The sequence below is a fragment of the Neolamprologus multifasciatus genome, chromosome 3 (assembly GCF_963576455.1).
Source record: "Neolamprologus multifasciatus chromosome 3, fNeoMul1.2, whole genome shotgun sequence".
Taxonomy (NCBI): Eukaryota; Metazoa; Chordata; class Actinopteri; order Cichliformes; family Cichlidae; genus Neolamprologus; species Neolamprologus multifasciatus.
In genome coordinates this window covers 15,551,535-15,571,534 of record NC_140441.1, presented here as the reverse complement: position 1 = coordinate 15,571,534, position 20,000 = coordinate 15,551,535, and the positions used below count along the sequence as shown (strand labels likewise).

Below are 20,000 nucleotides of genomic sequence, written 5' to 3'. Positions count from 1 at the left end.
CAGAAATGATCTCTGATTGGTCACTGTACCATTTGAGGCCGCCGAGGAAACTGTCTGCGTCTAAGTCACTGACATCCAGCTCTGAGAGGTCAAGTTCAGGTAAGTCTGGGCAGAGGGGCTGGTCTTCACCAACCAAGGCAGCACACTGGAGAAAAGATTAAAAAAAGAAAAACATCATGGATGGTTAGACAGAAATGACAGATCTTTCATGTGCAAATCAGAAAATGAATTATCTGAGCCATCCCGCAAAATAATAGAGGGACTGGTAATCTGGGCATGACAAGGGGAACTCATACATTTGTATTATGAGCCCGAGCTTCTCGTCTTAGTGACAATTCATGTTCTAATTCCCTCATTTGATCATTCTGGATGCCTCTGCTGATCTGCCACTTTCAGTAGCTGGAATTCATGACTTCTCTCACTGTCGCTCCATCGATAAGTAACGGAACAGCTTTTTCGACGGGCTCGTTTTTGCAAGCCCCGCAACCTGTTTCCACTCAGCTTCTCTTCAGCCTCCCAGTGTGCTGCTTACACTGCCACTGGTAACGGCCTCCCCGCTACTAAATGCTGCCTGTTGACATTTTGTTATTCACCAGCCACTTTTATGTAATCTATCCAGTGTGTCCTGTATGCAGAAGATGTTACAGCTTCCGCCACACACAAATCATCAGATGTGGGGGTGTGTGAGTTTGTTTCCCCCCCTGAACCAGCAGCTGAACAAGCAAAAGTCTGCTTCTTCTGGGGCAAACTATGAACCAGAGAATCAGTGGTCATTAAAAAGGAAAAATTAAAATTAAAAAAATAAAATCCCCCAGAGCGGGGGATGTTTGCATGTTTACACTTTTGACTATGCAAATGCTGAACCCAGCCTGTGAAAACAGCTTCACACTGTAGTCTACACACACTCCTTGACAACGCGTCTGTTTATGTATTAACGCCGGCCTTAAGAACGACACGAGAAGCCCGGATGTGTTTGGCCCGGAGCCTGAGGAGGGGTGAGAGTCGGGTTCGGCTCAGGGCAAAGCTGAGAGACGGATGCTGTGCCAAGAAGGAAAAACCGCCCAGACACCGGTGTCACAGTTCATCTGTCCTCGGAAACGCACCAACACGAATACACGATGACTTAAGACCGTGATGAGACAAATCCGTTATGTTGCGACTGCGAAGAGGAGGACAGATTCACTGCGTCTTAGGTTTCCCCCCACCCCCAGATGATCCAGTCAGACAAGACACGGAATGAAGAAATGGCAATAAAGCCGTTAGGATATTCAGAGGATGGACGTCCCTGTGCTCAATTATCTTATGGATTTCTTAGCGAACTAATGAAATAGCGCCGCCAGACAGACAGTCAGGGTGCACCACAGCGCTCCGGTGATTTACGCACGCACCGCGCATAAAAGCACCTGCTAGAGAGATTATTAAAGTAAGGAGCGCGGCGCTCATTGACAGTTAAATAGCAGGGCTTTAATACGTGCATACATTTTTTAACAGCATCGATCGGCTGAAGGAGGACGCGCACATTGGTAGGGTTGAGAGTGGAAACTAAAATCGCAGTCTAAAAAAAAGAAAAGAAAAGAGAAAAACGATGCTCTCCTGGAGCGTACCTGGAAGTAAGTGCAAAGGAGGGTGTCCGAATAACATACAATCTCGAAATCGGTCTGCAAAACACACACACACGTCCATATACAGATATACACACACGTACACACAGAGCCGCATTTTAATTAGATAAGAGCTGATTTCTTTCTCATAATCTGATCACGCAGACCACAAAATCGCAGCCGTGCAGCCGGATTGCAGTCATGTAGTTACTGTGAAAAACCCTCTCCGAGGCATCACTGAGATAATGAACGCAGACAAGTACCTCTGTATAACAAGCTGGGTGGACTCGGAAGATTAAGGGGTAAAAAAGGGGGGGACGAATAAGTATCCTTTTGATGTGCGTTATTGTCTGCATGCGCTTTAACCAGGTAAAGTAAGCTGCATAAAAAAGACAGGAGCGACAGTGAGCTAATGACTTGGATGAAGCGTTTAAAATCAGCAGAATGTTGTAAATAAATTCGCAAGAACACGGAATGATATACTCTAGCTGGACGCGATGTTGCCGTCCAGCCAGGGCAGCATTCCTCCGGCAGGAATGTTGGCACACAGACGTGGTACCGGTACCGTTAATATTAACATGCTCCTGCGCAATGCCAGATACCCGGTGCGTCAGTGTGGACAACCTTTGCACTTGCCTTTGAAAAAAAAAAAAATCACCTGGCTATCTGGACACAGCACATCAAAGGGATTATTTTTCGTCTTTGGATTTCATGCGTCAGCGAAATACCTGACTTTGAGACATTTCAGTCATTTCGGCACGAAAACCTTCTCGGCACCGGAGCGCGTACAGTCCGCGGTTGGAAAGGTATCCGCCAGCTTGCAAGCACTTGCTCCGACTAAACAGGGATCCTACGTGGAGAGCAATGGTCCCGAGCCCGTGCACGCGTTACAACAACTACATCTTTAACTGGGCTGAAAAGGGAGATTCCGCACATTCCCTCCACTTGTCATATATTCCCGTGTCGTATATCCCTCGCATCCTCAACCGTGTCCAGACGCGCACTAAGCCACGAACAGCACCGGCAACAGAGGAGGAGGAAGAGGAGGAGGAGGAGGAGAGAGAGAGGGAGAGAGTGAGAGAGTGCAGACTTATGTGGAGATCATCGTGCCAGTGTTGTCCATCGTTCCAGAGGGGAGAAAAAAAAGTCCAGAGGGCTAGTGAGATGAAAGAAGCCGGATTTTATTTGATGCGCTCACCTCTAATTCTCTCCACACCGAGTCCTGGTTACACCTGTCCCACGCCATCCAGCCACTGAATGACGCTCCGAAAAATTAAACAAAAAGAAAAAAAAAAAGAAAAAAAAAAAGGGGGGGGGGGGAAGAAACCAAGTAAAAAAAAAAAGGAAATCCACACACGCTTCCCACTCGCTCTCACACAGGCAACTGCTGCCCCTCGCCGAGAATGAACCGAGGGCACCTGTCTTACAACTGCTTTCCATCACATGACAAAGCTATTAAAAGTAGGCAGGGGAGTGACTCCGCGTCCACACACTACTCGCCAGTGACGCGCGCTGAGCAGGCGGGGTCTGGCTGCGCACATAGTAAAATCCTTTCCGTGCACTGCAAAAAATGCCAAACTCAAAACCCATCTATCCATATGCCGGGAGTGGGGCGGGGGTGTGGGGGTGGGGGGCAATATGAAAATAGGTTAAGAAGGGTGTTTCGTGGGATTTGCACAGACTAAAAAGAGCAGTCCTTAATTCAATTTACTTGCTTTACTGGAAGATTAACTAGAAAGAAATCAGTAAGATTCTGGATGTGACTTGTGTCTCAGCCTCGTGATCTTAGTTTGTTTGCAAATGTGCAAGGCATATTGATATTACAATCCTTCTGCAGCAACTTAATAGTAACTGTATCACTGATTCCAGGAAAACTTGGAGACCATATAATGGAGAAAGCACAAGTCAAATGATGTCTCACCAGCACTGTAAAGCACAATTTAATGAGTTTAAGCACCAGTGCAATCTGTCATATTAAGTTTCAGCTTTGTAATTATAATAATTTTTTCTCCACAATAAGCAAAGAACATATTGCATTTTCTGCTGCATGAAACGATTGTTCATTTAAAGTACTTTCTCAGCCTGATCTGTTCCCGTTTTACAACCCCTCCCCATGCCCCCGGCTCTCTTTTTTCCCCCTGCAGACATGCTGCTGTGATATGCGCAGAATGTGGTTTGGCACCGTCTTACTGAAATAAGCCAGTCTCAGCCTAAAATATATGTCATCTAGTCGGCAGCACATGCTGATCCGAATCCTGCAGAGACTGTTCAGCGTTAATGGTGCCCTCGCAGATGTTCATGCTCATGCACACCTACATCAATATAACAAAGCTGCAGGATTTCGGGTTGGAGGATGCAGTGTCGGTGATTTTCAGAAAGAACCTCTAATCCTGAACCATCATACCGCAGGATGATATCCTCACTCCCTCAGAGTACATTTTTAAATGAGGCTGTTGCGCGTGTTATCCTTTCAACCTTGTTTATGTGTTTCTTTTCTTTTCTTTCTTCACTGACAGTGATTCTCAGAGGTTTTTCTCGACTTCATGCAGCAACGCAGCCATAAAAAAAATTGGCTTTGGGTCTTGCCAGCTAAATCCAATAATGGAATTATAATTAGGGGATAATAATAATGATATTAGAATGTTTAAATGTTTGAATTACTGAAAATGTTCTGAAATTGCTGCACTCTTTGGTTGTGCAGAGTGATAAACTGTTCCCGTCTTTACTTCGTAGAATAGACTAGACTTTATTGTCATTACCAAACATTTATCATGCAGTGCAGTCATACATGGTTTGCAGTTCTACATGTGTTCAAAAGATAAAGCTAAAGGTATAAAAATAAACATAAATAGTAAGAAAGAAAATGCAACAATACTGTGCAGAGGTTCAGCAGCATGTGGTGTGAAAATGCACAGCGGCTGATATTCACAGATCAACACTGCAGTGTTTACTTAAAGACTCACTGCCATGCTCTTTGTACACCTAATCATATTACTGACCAATTAACCTAATTAGCTGTGAGATCTTCAACCGGGTCAGGCAGCTGTGAAAGTGGTGATGTCATCAAATCCAAACAGAGTATTCAATTCAACAATCACAAGCATTACTTTGCATTATTATCTGTAAATATGGGGGTTAAATCCTTTGAAATCCTTCCTTTTACATTCTAATATAGGTTTGTTCTTTCATGACTGTAAACAAAAAGAGAGAAAAATAGAAAAAATGGCTTTGTTTTTTTTGTCATATAATATATAATACAAAGAAGGTAATTCTGCCTTTTGGAAAGTAATTCTTTGTCCATTTGGAGGCAATGAAGAAAAGGACAGGTGGCAGTATTAACCATGTATACAGTGTAAACAAGAGGTGTATAGGCAACAGTGCCTCGGTAAAATAAAAACAAAAGCTTTGTGGACATTTCAAACAGAGTGGTTTTTCTGTTGGAGCACTGACAGGAATTCAGCAGGAGTAATTCACTGTGTGCTAAATGTTATTGTCTCCCTTTCATCATCCATTACAGCTCAGTTCTGCACTGAAGCCATCAGGAGTTAAGCGTCAGTCGGGAATTTTCTCAGCGTTTTAATGAAATATGCTATTACAAACCCACACTATTGCATTAGACTGTAAACAAATAGCGCTTGTTAAGATGTAAGCATTTTCTTGTTTGGATATTATTCTCGGGAAATAACTTCAATTCTGACAATACATTTCTGCAATAAGAAACTCGCTCGACAGGATATTTCATCCCCTATCCGATTGCGTGTGCATGTGTTTGTGTGTGTGCGCGCGTTGTAAGTCTGTTAAGCCAACCTGCATGCAAGGAGCAGCTGCCTCCCAATATTAGCGATCCACATACAATAAATCTCATTAAACACAAAATTGCACACAAAGCTGGAAATGCAAATTGTAAACTGCACCGATTATGTTCAAGGAAAACCAGTGTATGCTCAGCGTGCGTGCGTGTGTGCATACCATATGAGTGTGTGTATGGTACGCTTAATAGGCATGTGAGGGCATGTGTACCACTAAATCTATACATCTGCCTCTCCACGCGTGCCCAGAGCTGCCAACCAGGAGCCAAGGCAAAACCTGATCGGAGCAGGTGGCGTGTGCAGTGACCTCACAGAGCCCAGATGGACCAGCGCTACACAGTTAGAAATATAGGGGCAACATGGGAGTGACATGAAGAGTAAAGGTAGGCGGCTTTTTGAGTGCGGCACGGATAAAACGCTCAACGACCTGGACTTAAGTCCTTCTGTGATCAAAGAGAAAAAAACGTGCAGATGAAGTGGCTCGACGCTGTTTGTGTGTGTCTAACAAATGTCTGTTAGTGCAATGACAGGAGATACCGGTCGGATAGACACTTTAAGGTTCATGGTTTACTAAAAAAAAAACGAAAAACAAACCTTGGTAAGAGACCGAAGCCGGTAAATGATATTTCTCCCTCTCCTGAAGCAGCATGTGAGTCACAGTCAAATGGCTTATCTGATTGTACTCTTCATGCCAATTAAGACTACAGAAGCTAAATATAGATGTACTATGATTTTCTTTCTTGAATGGCCTTTGATTCATTTTTTGTTGTTGTTGTTTTTTCTGCGAACACTTTCTTGCTGTAGGCTGGCTGTTTATGTATGCAGTGGTGGAGATGTTTGTAGATATAGGAGTCATTTCAAAAGAGGTGGTAGAGGTGGTGGTGGTGGTGGGGGGGGGGGAACGGGGCTCTACAGCCCTACTGAAGTACAGGTAATCTTTGAAATGCCACAGCTTTTGTTTCAGTTGCAGAGAGCTGATAATGAATGGCTAAGTACGGGGGGAGACTGACGCAGGCTTGTGCAGAATGAGAAATAGGTGATGTTTAGTAGCCCACGTCAGAGGACAAAGTCAGGCCAAAGCACTGCGAGCTACGGGACCAACATCACGACGTGTTCAATCATTCTGCTCCCGCGAATGGCCCGGGGGTCTTCGCTTTCTCACCACCCTTGCGTTTAGCTGCTCTTATAGATATCACCTCGCAAGAGGCCCAAATCTACAAGATGGAGTGTGAAAAGTTGCCAGCACCTATTTGATGCATAGCATGTCTAAAAAAACGCTGCTAACGGCTTGAATATAGCAAACCGCTGAGCGTTAACCTGCTTCAAGATGGACCGTAAAGAAAGAAAGAAAAGCGACCGCTGATCCAGTCTCTAAAAAAATCAAGCAATGTGATCTGTTAAATGAGAAACATACGTGCTTTCACAAGGAGGCAAACTACGGGGTTTTTAACAAAGGATTAGAGGAATTCAGTGAAACGTCAGTTGACAAGAGAAGTCATCAAAGCCAAAATGGGTCTAATCCACAGATAATTATCTTTGTTTGAATATTCAACATCGCCTGACTCGTGGAACAGAGCCGCCTATTTGCATTTCTGGTCTTAGATATTAATATTTCTATTTAAGAGCAGAATTTACATGGACGGGTTCCGCGGGTGAAATTAAGATCACGAGTCGACTCCGAACGCATCCTGTTTAAATCCGCGTCAGCTGTGATTTAAACTTTAAGTGGCCGTGTCTTGTTTTGCGTTATCTCTAAATTGTGTCACTGGCCCTTTGAGAGTGTGCTGCTGCACACCATGGGTGTGTGTGTGGGGGGGGGGGGGGGGGGGGGCGTGATTCATATCACTTTGTTGCATGTCATTGTTCCCAACTGAATCCATCCTAGCATCTGGCCATTTTAATACATGGTGGCTGGATTCATATGAATTAATTGAGGGCAGAGGTAAAGCAGAGTGCTGCATCTATTCATGTGCCACTCAGGCCTATAATAAGACAGCTTATGCTTGGCATGGCGCGCTGCCGGTGGATGTGCTTTCGGATCTTCGGTGCACGGGGTCGTTTTTCCACTGGATGAGTCATATTGTTTTCTCCTTATTAGGGGACAGAGGAGGAAGTGGTCACATTTCGCAACAGTCAAATGCTCTACAATAACATAGGATGTAATGCCATACAGAACTGGCTACAGGAAATGTAATGGATACACAGTGCATGCATGGGCTTCTGATATGGTGTCGAATTAATACACTGGGCTGCGTTCAAGTAGGCTTTGCTAAATCAGAAAGAAAAAAGACAAAATACAAATGGGTTAGACTTTTAAATGCATGGCAACTTTTTAAAAACAGTTTTCATCTTTTACCTCTCAGCACTGCAGTGCATGTCCACACATCTGCTCAGGCTCCATAGGCTGCCAACTCATGCATTATAAGTGAGATAAACAGTGTGACGCTACAAATTATGCCGACGCTCGCCCCCTTTGACATACAGTAAGCTAGTGTGTTCTCCCCCTGTGAAGATTCGCCTCTCTTTGTAGTGCCCTTCAGAGGACCCGTTGCCTCGCCGCCCTGCGTGCAAGCATGTAATCCTTTCCATCAATGAACTCCACTGTGTCATTTAGCCACTCTCAGGATGGCGGCTACTTTCCCCACGGAGCATCCAGCCCATATTATTAAGGCAAATGGCATCAAGAGGCTAGGGCCAGTTAGACATGGCTGAGACTTGGAATTGAAAATAGCATCAGTCCCACGCAGGGACTGGTAAACACAAAAAAGGAGCCTGGGGCGCAGCGCAGGACCACCCTCCCCCTTTTCCTTACTCCAGCTCTGTTTTTTTTTTTTTTTTTTTTTTTTTTTTTTTTTGGGGGGGGGGGGGGGAGGGGGGAGGAGGAGGTGGAGAATAAGCAGCAGCGGCCGATCCTCCACCACCACCACCATCACCAGCCCCCCTCCCACCACTATGCTCAAATAATATCACGGTCACATGGCAAAGTGAGTTGTAGACTCCCTCCGAAGCCGCGTGTTGTGGTGCTGTTGTTGTGCTTGTGAGTCATGCAAGATGCATGTAGAAAGTGGCAGCAGAGAGAGAGAGAGAGAGAGAGAGGGTAACTGCAAGCACGGGCCTGGTGTGAAATGCATCTTGGTGGAGAACTAGCGCTCTGTGTAGGGACTTGTGAGGCACTTTGTGTTTTGCTTGGGTATAGTACTCACAAGGAATATTAAAATTTATGGACCATGAGGGTTTGGGTTGCGAGCGCGCGCACACTCCCTGTGCTTAAAATGCTTCATACCCCGAAACATTGAAATTGCTGTAAAATCCAAACAGATGCCACATGCCCAAAGATGTAACTAGAGGAAATGAGATGCACTTGTTTCGCAGTCAAATATATATATATACATATAAATTTTATTATTTTTTCTTCTACTGAAAGGGCATGTGAAAATAGTGCTTGTCATGCTGTTTATCCGCTAAGGCAGTTTTTGAAGTTTAATGCAAAGTTTAAGCTGGTGAGCCAAAAAGCCGTGGCCTGTAAAAACGGATCTGTGCGGCACAGTAATCTAGGTTTCATACAGGCAACAGAAGAACAGGAGTGCAAGTTTTCTGCTCGTTGGATCGTGTTTAACAAAGTGAAAATATGTTCATGGGGTCTCATCACTGGGCTGCGGGCAAATTTAGGTGCATTTTTTTTTCTTCTGCAAACTGCAAAAAGATCTCCAGTGACTCACGAGTCTGGGGGGGTGGGGGGCACAGCACAACAGATGTTGCTTGAATTCTAAAATAATAGAGAGGCAGGGCTCATTGCCTTGACAGCGCAGTCCTTATGAACTCTTAACACTGGAAGAGTGCCAAGGAAGAATTAGGTCAGCTAAAGTGCGCTGCGCCTTGTGGAACTCCACATTAAAACAGCATCAGGGGAAAAGGTGGGAGGGGGGCGTGTTTAGTGGCGCACAGGTAGAAATTTCTGGAACAGCACAGCCGGGGTTTTTTGTGCTTCAACTCACTCTTGTATCACAGAAACGTGAGCAGAAACGTTACACCCCTGAGTCAAGACTGCAGCCTAATTATCTTGAGCAATGAAAAGAGAAGGAAAAGGGGGGAATATGAGAGGGGGGGGGGGGAGAGAGAGAGAGGGAAAAATGCATGCGAATTGCAATTCTTTCATACAGCCTGCTGCATACCGGGTGTATAACCACAAGCCTGAAAAAAATCCTTACAGCACAATAAAACTGATTGTATCATCACCTTTTTTTCCCCTTACAGGGTGCATTTCTACTAGTCTTCACATCACCTCCTAAAAGGAGCTTGTAGTGCTGGAGTACACAGTGACATTAAAAAACAAAATGAAATAAAATAATAATAATAATGATAAAAAAAGAGCAGGGATGAGAGGAAAGAGAAGACACAGTCAATACCCATTTTTTGCCAAGGCATCCTAGTGAAAAAGAGCAAAGAGACAAAAGGAGCAGATGGATGGAGATGGAGCTAACGCTGAAAGAGAGTGTGACAGGGAGTAACAAAAGCAAGAGGGAGCTGCTGTGAGTGATAGAAAGCGTTGGACAAAGACGAGCATGAATTAGAGGCAGATATGGAAGGAAGGGAAGGAAGATGGAAGCCTAAGTACAGGAAGGCGTGATTGGGGGGGACAGGAAGTATCGGCCTGACAAAGGGTCAGAGCGATGGGAGGCCGACGACCGTCTCCCCGCGCTCTCCGAAGCTGTTCCATCTCTCATCTAAAAGATAAGCCACCTCACGATCCCCTGCTTGATTTCCCAGTGCCAGCCTGTCCACACCCAGTATCTCAGGGTTAAATCTAGTGGTTACTACACTCCCATCCCGCGCATATTCCAGTCACGGTCTGATATCTTTCTGCTTACGACGTGTATCTGCCTCACATGTCCTACATGTTCGTTATGGGAAGGTCTAGATTTTCACACACAGATATACGCACACGGGCCCCCGCTGCCACCAGCATGACCTCGTTGCCCCCTCGCGACTGTCACATTTTTGGAAGTAAAACTGAGTTGCAAAAATACTCCCCCCCCCACTCTCCCGCTCTCTCTCGTTAGCAACAACAGCTAAGAGATAATGAGATGCGGATTTGAAGACGACAGAAAGTAATTGGTTTTGATGTGTGTAAAATCGTGATTTTAACTGGACATGATATTCAAATGACTTGGCAGCCGTCCATCAGCACGAAAGCGTGTGTAAGCACATTGCAGGGCCCGGGCTGAGCAATAATGCTGGCTTTTTCCTCGTGAGTAAGCAACCTCAGTGTTTTTGGCAACCAAAGCGTTCCTCGGTTTTTCCACTCAGACGTCGTTATGCCCCGAGCTGTTTCCACTGTCTGGAAAATAAAAGCGATTTTCATCACTTATTTTCAGTATATCTGATTATCAGTGGTTGAAATTTACAGCGTTGGGGAAGTGTCAGGCAGCTGCTCAGTCAGCCAACCCTTGCCCTGGCTTCCCTGTCCCTGCAGCCTCCTCTCCCGATGCATTTCATAATCCCTCGTTGTGTGCTTTTGTGGTCGTCTGTGTCCACCGGGACTGTCATCAGTGCCACAATAAACAGGATTAATCAGCACTGGCATTGGGCACTTTGGTCCAGATGACGCGTGTAATTAAGGAGTAATTGGCATGTCATCCTTACATGAGAAAATATGACGCGCGCGGGCCAGATGTAGCCGTCTCGCCGCCCTGCAACAAGCCGTGCTTGGAACAACTGTGTCCTCAAAGGCTTTTCTGAAGAGAGAGATAACTTCCTTTGCAGTGCTGACACTCGCTTCCTTAACATCTTTATTCAAGCCTGCGAGCTCCCTCGCATTGTAATTCACTTGCTTATTCATTTATTTACATGCTAACACACTTAAACTCTAATTTGCTAACTTATTCATTTATTTACATGCTAACCCACTTACTGCCGCTTGCATTCAGCAACTTATTCATTTATCCACATCCAGGATGACACAGTTACTTCCTTGAGAATTCATTTATGCACGTAGGAAGTCACTTACGTTCTCGGCAGCTTAATTAAGAGGCCCCTTCTCTTTTCACTTCACACAAAAGGATGGGTTTATGCAGCTCAATATATACTGTAGCTGCACACAATGGTAGATGGCCGAGATGGCCTTTTATGTTTAGGGTCATGCCGGCTGCAACAATAGGTCTGAAATGCCCTTATCTCTCCTTGTAAACGTGAGGCTCTGGGATAAAGTCGGAGCCCGATTTCATGGCTCACGAGGGAGGCGTCGGGATGAACATAACCGAGGGGAGTTTTTTTTTTTTTAAATTCTCATATACCTTATGTTTTACTGGTTGTAAGAGAAGCCATATATATATATATATATATATGATAACCAGCAGGCTTTAGCATAATACTCAATCTAAGCTCCATGAAACACAACAAAGATTAATCCCTGTTTATTATTATCCTATTCTTACTTGGAGTATCTGCAGCCATTTGTCAGTGCAAATGCAATTTTGAATTATATTAACATAAGTAACATTAGGTATTCTAAACTTTCACCGCATCCTCTCTTTAAATTCAATTGCTCCTGGATTATTAAAGGTGTGCCAAAGTAAATAAATACTGCGGCTCATATGTGTCTGTAACGCAATTTTGAACACGGCAAAAGAATAAATAAATAAATAAACAAACAAACAAATAAATAAATAAATAAATAAATAAATAAATACAAGTGGGCAATGAAAGCCCAGCATCAGTGAAACAAAGTTTGGGCATAAAGCTGGTAGGAGGGCTATGCTTGGCAGGGAGCGAGGTCAGCCATGCATTTGGCTGGTAACCTCAGATAGCTGCTGGCTAATTTGCAGTATGCCCTCAATCGCAACAGAAAGCCTAGAGCCACGCTGAGGGGAGAGAGGGTGGCCATAACAGCAAAGCAAATGGCTCATAGAGATATCCCAGTTGTTTTTCATCACATCAATTTCACGCCTTTGTTGCCAGTTTTTCAGAAATGTGACAAGATGGAGACAGGGATGAAAAAGGAGGAGGAAAAAGAAAGCAGGGAGGGGAAAAAAAGGGACGGGGGGATAGTGAGAAGAAACAAAACGATGAGCTTGAGATGCATTAAGATGGCAATGTTAATCTCGATGTTAATCTCGAGGCCTGTTCCTGGTGCAAGTGAAGTCATGCTGTCAGAGCTGTCTCGAGAACAAACAAATGGAAGGGGGAAAAAAATCTCTTAAGCTAATATCTTCACTGACAACGATGGCCACATCTCAATTTACTGATGCAATGCAGGAGTTCCTCTGGCAATTCACTCGTTTCTTTCTGGTACGTTTGCAGTGAACTGAGAAAAAATGATTTGCTTTGAGTGCAATAACACTTATTTCCTTACTACGCCTTTACTAAAACTGTGCTTTTACTTCCCAGAAGCACAGTTGCTGATTAATGTTACCTGTGGAATTTACTGATGTTGAGTCAACGTTTTCCACTGAGATCCTATTAACTGTGAACCAGTGACGCACTACAACTAAAAGTCCTACTACCTCTTTCATGGCATTCTTCTATGGGCTACCTTCTCTGTGTTGTGCTTCTTAGGAAAAATTACCCATTTCCCAAAAACTTCCACTAAATTCCGAAAGATGTTACAGCTATCACAAGGTTTTATCTACAGTGCAAACATGTCTGTTTATACAGGTCAACATGGCAGATATTTAACCTGAGAATTACTTTATGGTCTCTTGACCAAACACATTTTATTGCAGTTTGCATAATTCCAGTCTTTCATCTGGTAAAACCTTCAAACAAGTCGTGTCTTATGGAGCATTAAGGCACAATAAGCACCAACAATAGCAGCACATGTAAGCTCTATCAGACTATCTAATTATTAATCCCTATAAACAGATATCTTTACATGAGTTTGTACGGACTTTATAGGCAGGTGGCGAGATTTTTGCCACGTGCACTTTGTAGACCATTATAGTCCAAGGACTACTGGCAAATTACATCCGAGCAGGCTTTTGTTGTAGTACACAGTCCCTGTCCAAATGAGGGACCTCGTCTGATAAAATATAATCTTGTAAACAGTGGTACAAGATTATACTGTACTGGCTTCTTAAAATTATATGAAGATTATATGAACTCCCCTAGGCAAGATTTCTTGTAATTTCTTTAGTTAGAATTTCGGAGTAGTTCTCCAGACTTCTTGAAAAATGTTGGCAATGTTGGCTGCCTTTTGTTCTGTTCTCTGTCAAGATGATCTCACACTGCTTCAATAGTTTTTAGGTCCGAACTCTGGGGAGGCCAATCCATGATGTTTCTTCACTGTTTGTTTTCTATCCAGGTGTGCTTTTACTGCACTGGCAGCCTGTTTGTCGAGCTGAAAAATGAGGCAGTTTCTAATCAGATGCTTTGCACACAATATTGCATGTTGGATCCAAATCTGACATTTATAACTCAACACCACTGGCAGAAATTGAGCCTCAAACTATGAATAGCCTCCAACTTGTTTTACAGATGGCTGTAGACACTCACTGTTGTACCTTTTTCTCTTCCAATTTGAAGAAAAGAAATCAAGACTGGAGGAGGTCAGGAGAGAGTACAACTGGACTGAAAAGTCTACTGATTTTCTGTTACAATTCTTGTGTAATTTGGCACCCTCTGCCTCCTGTTTCTTTAGGATAAGACTTTTAGATGCTGTCCATCCACTATAGTTTTATAATATATATATTATATCTTCTTCTGTCCTCCATTTGTCCACTTTCCTCAAAGTGCTTACTAAACACTATTCTGCGACATGCCATGTTTTCTTTCTCATGTTATCTTTGGCAGTTTTCATAGATTGAACAAAAAAATTGGAACAAACGATGTGTTTCTGTGACAGACCGCTAGTAACAAAGCACTCAAAGATGCAGTTTGAAATTGGCTCTTTGCTAAGTTGTCTGTTATGTGTAGACACAACACTGTTTCACCTCTTGGGTTAGGTGTCTTTATTATGCTTGAATGACTCATAGGTCAGTGTTAGGTGGCTTAACAAACAAAAAAACATTCCTCTGAAAATGGTCGGGTGAAAGCAATGGACTGAAAATGAGTAAAAAAGCAGCCAATGTTCAAAGAAAAACTTCAAAAGACCACTTTAAAAATCAGAACAAAGTCCGGCTTCTTGGAAGTAAAATATAAAACAATGAGGGATGCTAAAGACTTTTGCACAAACCTGCATAGACTCACGCAGTGCAGATAAACAGCAGGAAGCCCAGGACCGATAAAAAGTCAGTGTTTCTGCTGAGAGTCTGATGGAGATCTTCGTGAATAGCTAACTAGAATCAAACTCATTGGAAAATCTTCCATCCAATATAATTAATGACAGTGAATTTTTAATTACCCCTATGCAGCAGTAGGCTCTACAGCTTTTGTTTATTGAGCCCCACTGATACCCATATTAACAAAGTTAGGTTAATGATAGAGGTATTTTACTTAATAGCATTTTTATTACTCCCACCAAGAATGAAGCAATTAATTAACAATGGGCGAATTAAGTTCCTCTCCTGTAATGGCCTACCAACACAGGACATCATTACCAATTGTCAAAATAATTCATAAAGCGATGACTCAGGTGGCAGGACGGTGATGGGAAAAATGAATATTCCCCGGCATACGTCTGATTTTTCATTTTAGAATGGAATAAATTATGGATAAGGTCTGTCAGTGGACATGTTGGTGGTACTGCATGCAGAGTGAGCCAAGGGATCAAAGATGCAGTACGTTAAGTCACAGATGTGACATAGATTTTCCAGTGGGAGGGAAAAAAAGGGGAAAAAAAGAAAGTCTTGCTTCACATTAGGAGCAGGTGACTATTATCTGAATAGATAAAGCAGTGAATTAAAGATACACGGAACAAATACAAAAAAGGAGAGATGGGGAAAAGTGAGGGAGAGCACCGAATGTTCAAGAAATGACATCGAATAATGGACCTCAAAGACATATATGAAAGCGCATAATCTTTTAAGCTTGCATTTGAAGGTAATCTCCCATTAAAAGAACACTAGCTATTTCTTTGTGGAAGGGGAAATGCAAAGACAGCAGAACTGATGGGGACTATTGGTGTGACTTTGAATAGAGGAAAGACTGAAATGGGAAAAAGGTGCAATTTCTCAGGCGCCGGACTTCTGTGGTAAATTCTTTCATTCCAACAGAACTACTAAAAACAGTGGCTGCTGAGAAATATAATCCTCCACCCCCAACCTCCCAACACACAAACACACACTGAGCCCAAGTACACATGCAACAAAGAGGAAGAGATTAAAGCATTAATTCAGTGAGAGGGAATAGGATCCTGGCATAAATTTAGAGTTAATGTTTTGGGGTTATCTTCTCTGCTGACTGCCGTTTCTACTCTCCGTACTCCATTGCACTCCACATACAAATGTAAATCAGGGTTACACCCTGTATCCTATAACATATAACGCCGTAAACTCTTGTTTTTCTTTGATAAGCTCTGTATGTATGCATGTGCGTGTGTGTTTGCAGTGACAACAGGTGCACGCTCGTGTACGAACATGGAAAAATACCAAGCCATCTATGTGCATGCATGTATATTTGTGTGAAAGGTTGCCTGTGAATGTGGGTATTTACATTGCAGACAGAAAGTTTTATGTGGCGCTGCTTGGCTTGCAGAAAAAAAAAAAGGCCTCAAAGAGAGAGCCTTGTTTGTTTCCTTGTCACTGCTGGGTGGGGCGCACCTTACCAGGCGCACCGGCTTCCTCCTGGCGTCACACTGGATACCAGCTGGTGTGTGCTGGGGCGCCACAACGCATAGTGCCAGTGTCACAAACGACGGGGAAAGTGGGTGCCTCATCATATAGAAAACTATCCTGGCAGCCTCCGTTCCTCATTAAAAATGCACTAACGCTGAACGCTCCCATTAATTTAAGCAGGCTGTATTTAGCGCGGGTAGCCTCATGTACAGTCTATAAAACACAGCAATTAAAGCAGGTAATTTTGGCTTCATCAAGGCCCAGCCGAGCGTAATGGGCCAGAAATGTGAAAAATTCCTCTCGCAGCCAACGCTCGATGTGTGAACAGCTAGGATGCTGCCCATAGCACAAAGACAGATATGGAACTAGAAGATGACATGATTTAATCTTGCTCCTGGCTGATAATGGAAAGAAAATCTGTTAATGTTCTAGCTACGGTGTTGAAGATAATCATCTCTGTGGTTTCAATTCTTATTTCAAGACATCAGTCATCCTAATATAGAATAGAAAATGAGGTAGAAGGGTATCATGATAGACACAATACTAATAAGAGAGAGAGCACCTACCACTATGATAACACAAATGTAGAGGCAATGAAACTTAAATGGCCCCAGCAATGTATGTAAGCAATGTATAGCAAATGTTGCGTAAGGTTGAGGACATTAGATTATAGCATCTGTGATGACGTCATTACGACTCCTGCTTGAACTTCTTATAGCTTCAAGGAGAAGTGCTAAGATGCAAGCTGCCAAAGCATGCTTTCAACTGCAACCCGAGTAGGTTACAACGTGGCGAGATCACATGTGCAGACTTCAAGACTTTGCTCAAAGGGAGGGACAGAATAGCTCACATTGTATCATCCCATAGCAACAACTTTTCTTTTTTCCACCCTTGTTCTCACGTTTGAAGCTAGCACAAACATATAAATGTTTTAGGTTTGTGCCATTTATCTGTAGAGCGCATCCACAAAAGACTGAAATATAGGAAACATTTTAGGTCTTTTAGTTTTTGCTTAAATTTGAAAACATGCCAGCCACTAGTGACCAAACAACAATGCATAGTTGGTCACGTGTCCAGTACTGAGGTCAGAAATACTGCAGAAAAATTTAGGCAGTATTTGAAAAAACATAGAATCAAATGACTACTTTGTTTCCCTACTAGTAAATGCATGTGCTGTCTCCAACCTTTGTGTACTATGCAGAACTGAAGAAGCCTTTTAGATGAGAGGTGAAACATCTTCAAGAACCTAAAAAGAAGCCCATTAGCCTTCAACCCAGCCGCTTAAGACTATCCAACCTATGCGACATATTTCCCAATAACTGTTTTCCTCTGCTTTTTCTCTCTGTCTTTTAAGTGGCTGTTTTCTTTAGCGTTGTAAGAATTTGAAACAAGAGTCGAGTCAGTAGCAGGGAACAAACAGTAAGGACCACTTTAGTCCAAAGACTGCTATTTCCATCTGCAGCCATTTATATTCGGTGGCATGGCTCTGCTCTGGGGCCTCCCTGCCCTTTCACACGGACACATGGAAAGCTGGAGGTGGTGGCTGGAGGGGTGGGTGTCACTGACAACACATATGACACAGATTAAGCCGGACACAGCATGAAAGGAAGACCTGGAGTGGAGGTGGGTTGTAAAGTGGCATGCACATATGCAGCAACTGTGTGCAGGCTAAAGCTTTAAAAAAACAGCACATCCTATATGAAATGTATGAGATTTGGTTTGGTGTGTAGAATGGTATCATCCAAAACTCCAACTATGGAAAACTCACAGAAAATGACTCCATTTTCAAAGAAACACTAAGCAAGTGATATATAAATAGAAGCATGGGAGAATATTACCTGGCTGAGCAAATAGTTGATTGGACATGGATGTCACAGAAAATTGTTGAGATAAAAGCTTACAAGAATAAGGTGAGTAATTTTAAAATAACACTAGTAAATAATTATTTTGGCAATAACTCTGAAAAAAGGCAAAAAACTGGAGCAGTCAGGGTCAGTGTTGGCAAAGCATTGTCGTTAGGGTTAGGCTGTTCAAGCACATACCATGACTCAAGTGACTGTTATATAAATAGATGAGGCCACATTCCTAATGAAAAGACACAATCCACAAAGTAGTATTGCAGCGAAACGACTTAAACACTTTACAGATTTCAGTCAGCGTCAGCGGGAGAGCGACTCCCATGTGGACGAGTGTCAGTTACTCGCTTTGTGTTCTTGTGAGGCATCTCGTAAGTGAGGCACGCTCGGGTATGTAAGGCCGTCCACATTTCCATACCCCAATAATAATTACCCTCAATTTACTCTCTGCCCCAGAGGCACGAGGAGTAAACAGTCCAAGAATATAACCACATCCGTGCGAAAATGTGATTTCACATCAGGAGGTTGCCACATGGTATGGAGGATAAATCATTTTCTATATGTATGAGAACTACTGTGCCGCCAAGTGCAAGATAAAAAGTCAACTTCGTCCACTGTTGTTTACAAGGCTCCTTTTTATGGATTTTATTTATGGCGGCTCATGACCTTGAATAATATTAGTGAGTCAATAACATGAATTCACTAAATTGCAGTCACTGATAAGAGCACGCTGCAGGATTGTTTCATAATAAATACTTCCCACGGATAATGAAACTTGGGCGTGATTATGTTTAACAGTAAAACTGTGATGTCTATGTGCTGTCTAATGAATAATAGCAGTGTGATTTTAATGACTGCTCTTGCTGCTGCCATGCACTAATTCAAAAATGATTAGTTAGTAGTTCCCTTTCTTTCCTGAGTAAAAATGTGGGCCATCAAATGTGGGACCACGATAATACAGTAAGTGGCCAATGTTATAGACACTCTCACAGCATGTATTTAGTCACTGTCTTACTTCCTTTTAGCTGACAGATCAGCATCTTCCATGGTGGATCATGCAGGTATTAGTTTAAATATCCCAAAGTACTAAAAGTATATACATATGGACAGTTTGGTTTTCCAAAAAGATGAAACTTAGATCTAAAGCCTTTTTCAGAAATGGGATACATATAATTCCTGGTTGCATCGATATGTTCAAGTTATTATTCAGACTTGGTTCACTTTTTATATGATATTAATGGTGCTCGTGGCTTCAATCAGGAATGCTCACCATACTGATGGAAGAAACTGTGGTGCTTGCACCACGTGCACAAGATTTGGCAGTACATCTAGTTATATATAGTGCATAAACCCAGAAATTTCTTACCATAGAGGCTATATTTGAGATGCCACGTCTGATGTATTGTTCAGATAAAGCATCTATATTCACTTTAGAACACATATGTATCTGACCTGCTTCTCTGAAGTCTACCCAATGATAATGTGACATTTCATGTGGATAAATGAGCTGGAAACACTCACTGCTGGTTACTGCAGCTGTATAAGGCAACAAAAAGAAGTAATAAGAGCTGGAAGCAATAAACGAATCCTGCTTCCTTTTTGGTCAAACCTGAGAAGAGCCATTTCAATATCTAATTATATGAGATTCAAAGGCAAAGTGAATTTGGCCAAACTACCCGTGTGTGTGTCCTGTGCACAGTGGTGTTTGTGGAGGAACGTTTGTGTGGAAATTCTGAAAAAATTGTAATGTTAGTGCGTGTCTGATAACAGCTGTCAGTTCTTGTTTTTACTTTGGACATTTAGGTTTAGGACATTTTCTAAAATAATTATGTCAGTCACACAGGTCTACATTGAGACATGTCAGGAACTCCCTGCAGCACCAGATTGCTAGAAAAAAAACGTATTCATAACTGGTTGCCAAGTGAATGTGACAATCACAAGGTGAAATCAGCTGCAAAAACGTATATGGCGCTGCACTGACACCCTCCTTGCAAATGTTTTGCTCATCTGTAGTTTACAAAGAAA

At 42.8% G+C, this 20,000-nt stretch overlaps 1 protein-coding gene across 9 annotated transcripts in view; it reads right to left on the bottom strand.

The window, feature by feature from the left end:
* ppargc1a (peroxisome proliferator-activated receptor gamma, coactivator 1 alpha) overlaps positions 1-20,000 on the bottom strand; it is a 300,416-nt gene that overhangs the window by 33,500 nt on the left and 246,916 nt on the right. For 6 of the 9 annotated variants that reach the window (XM_085154758.1, XM_085154759.1, XM_085154762.1 and 3 more), the window contains exon 2: positions 1-145. This exon is cut by the window's left edge and continues 35 nt beyond it. In XM_085154758.1, coding sequence (XP_085010884.1) covers positions 1-145 — 145 coding nt within the window. Of the gene's footprint in view, positions 146-2,799; positions 3,076-20,000 lie in introns of those variants that run through there. The other 3 variants (XM_085154766.1, XM_085154767.1, XM_085154761.1) reach the window with 2 other exon arrangements.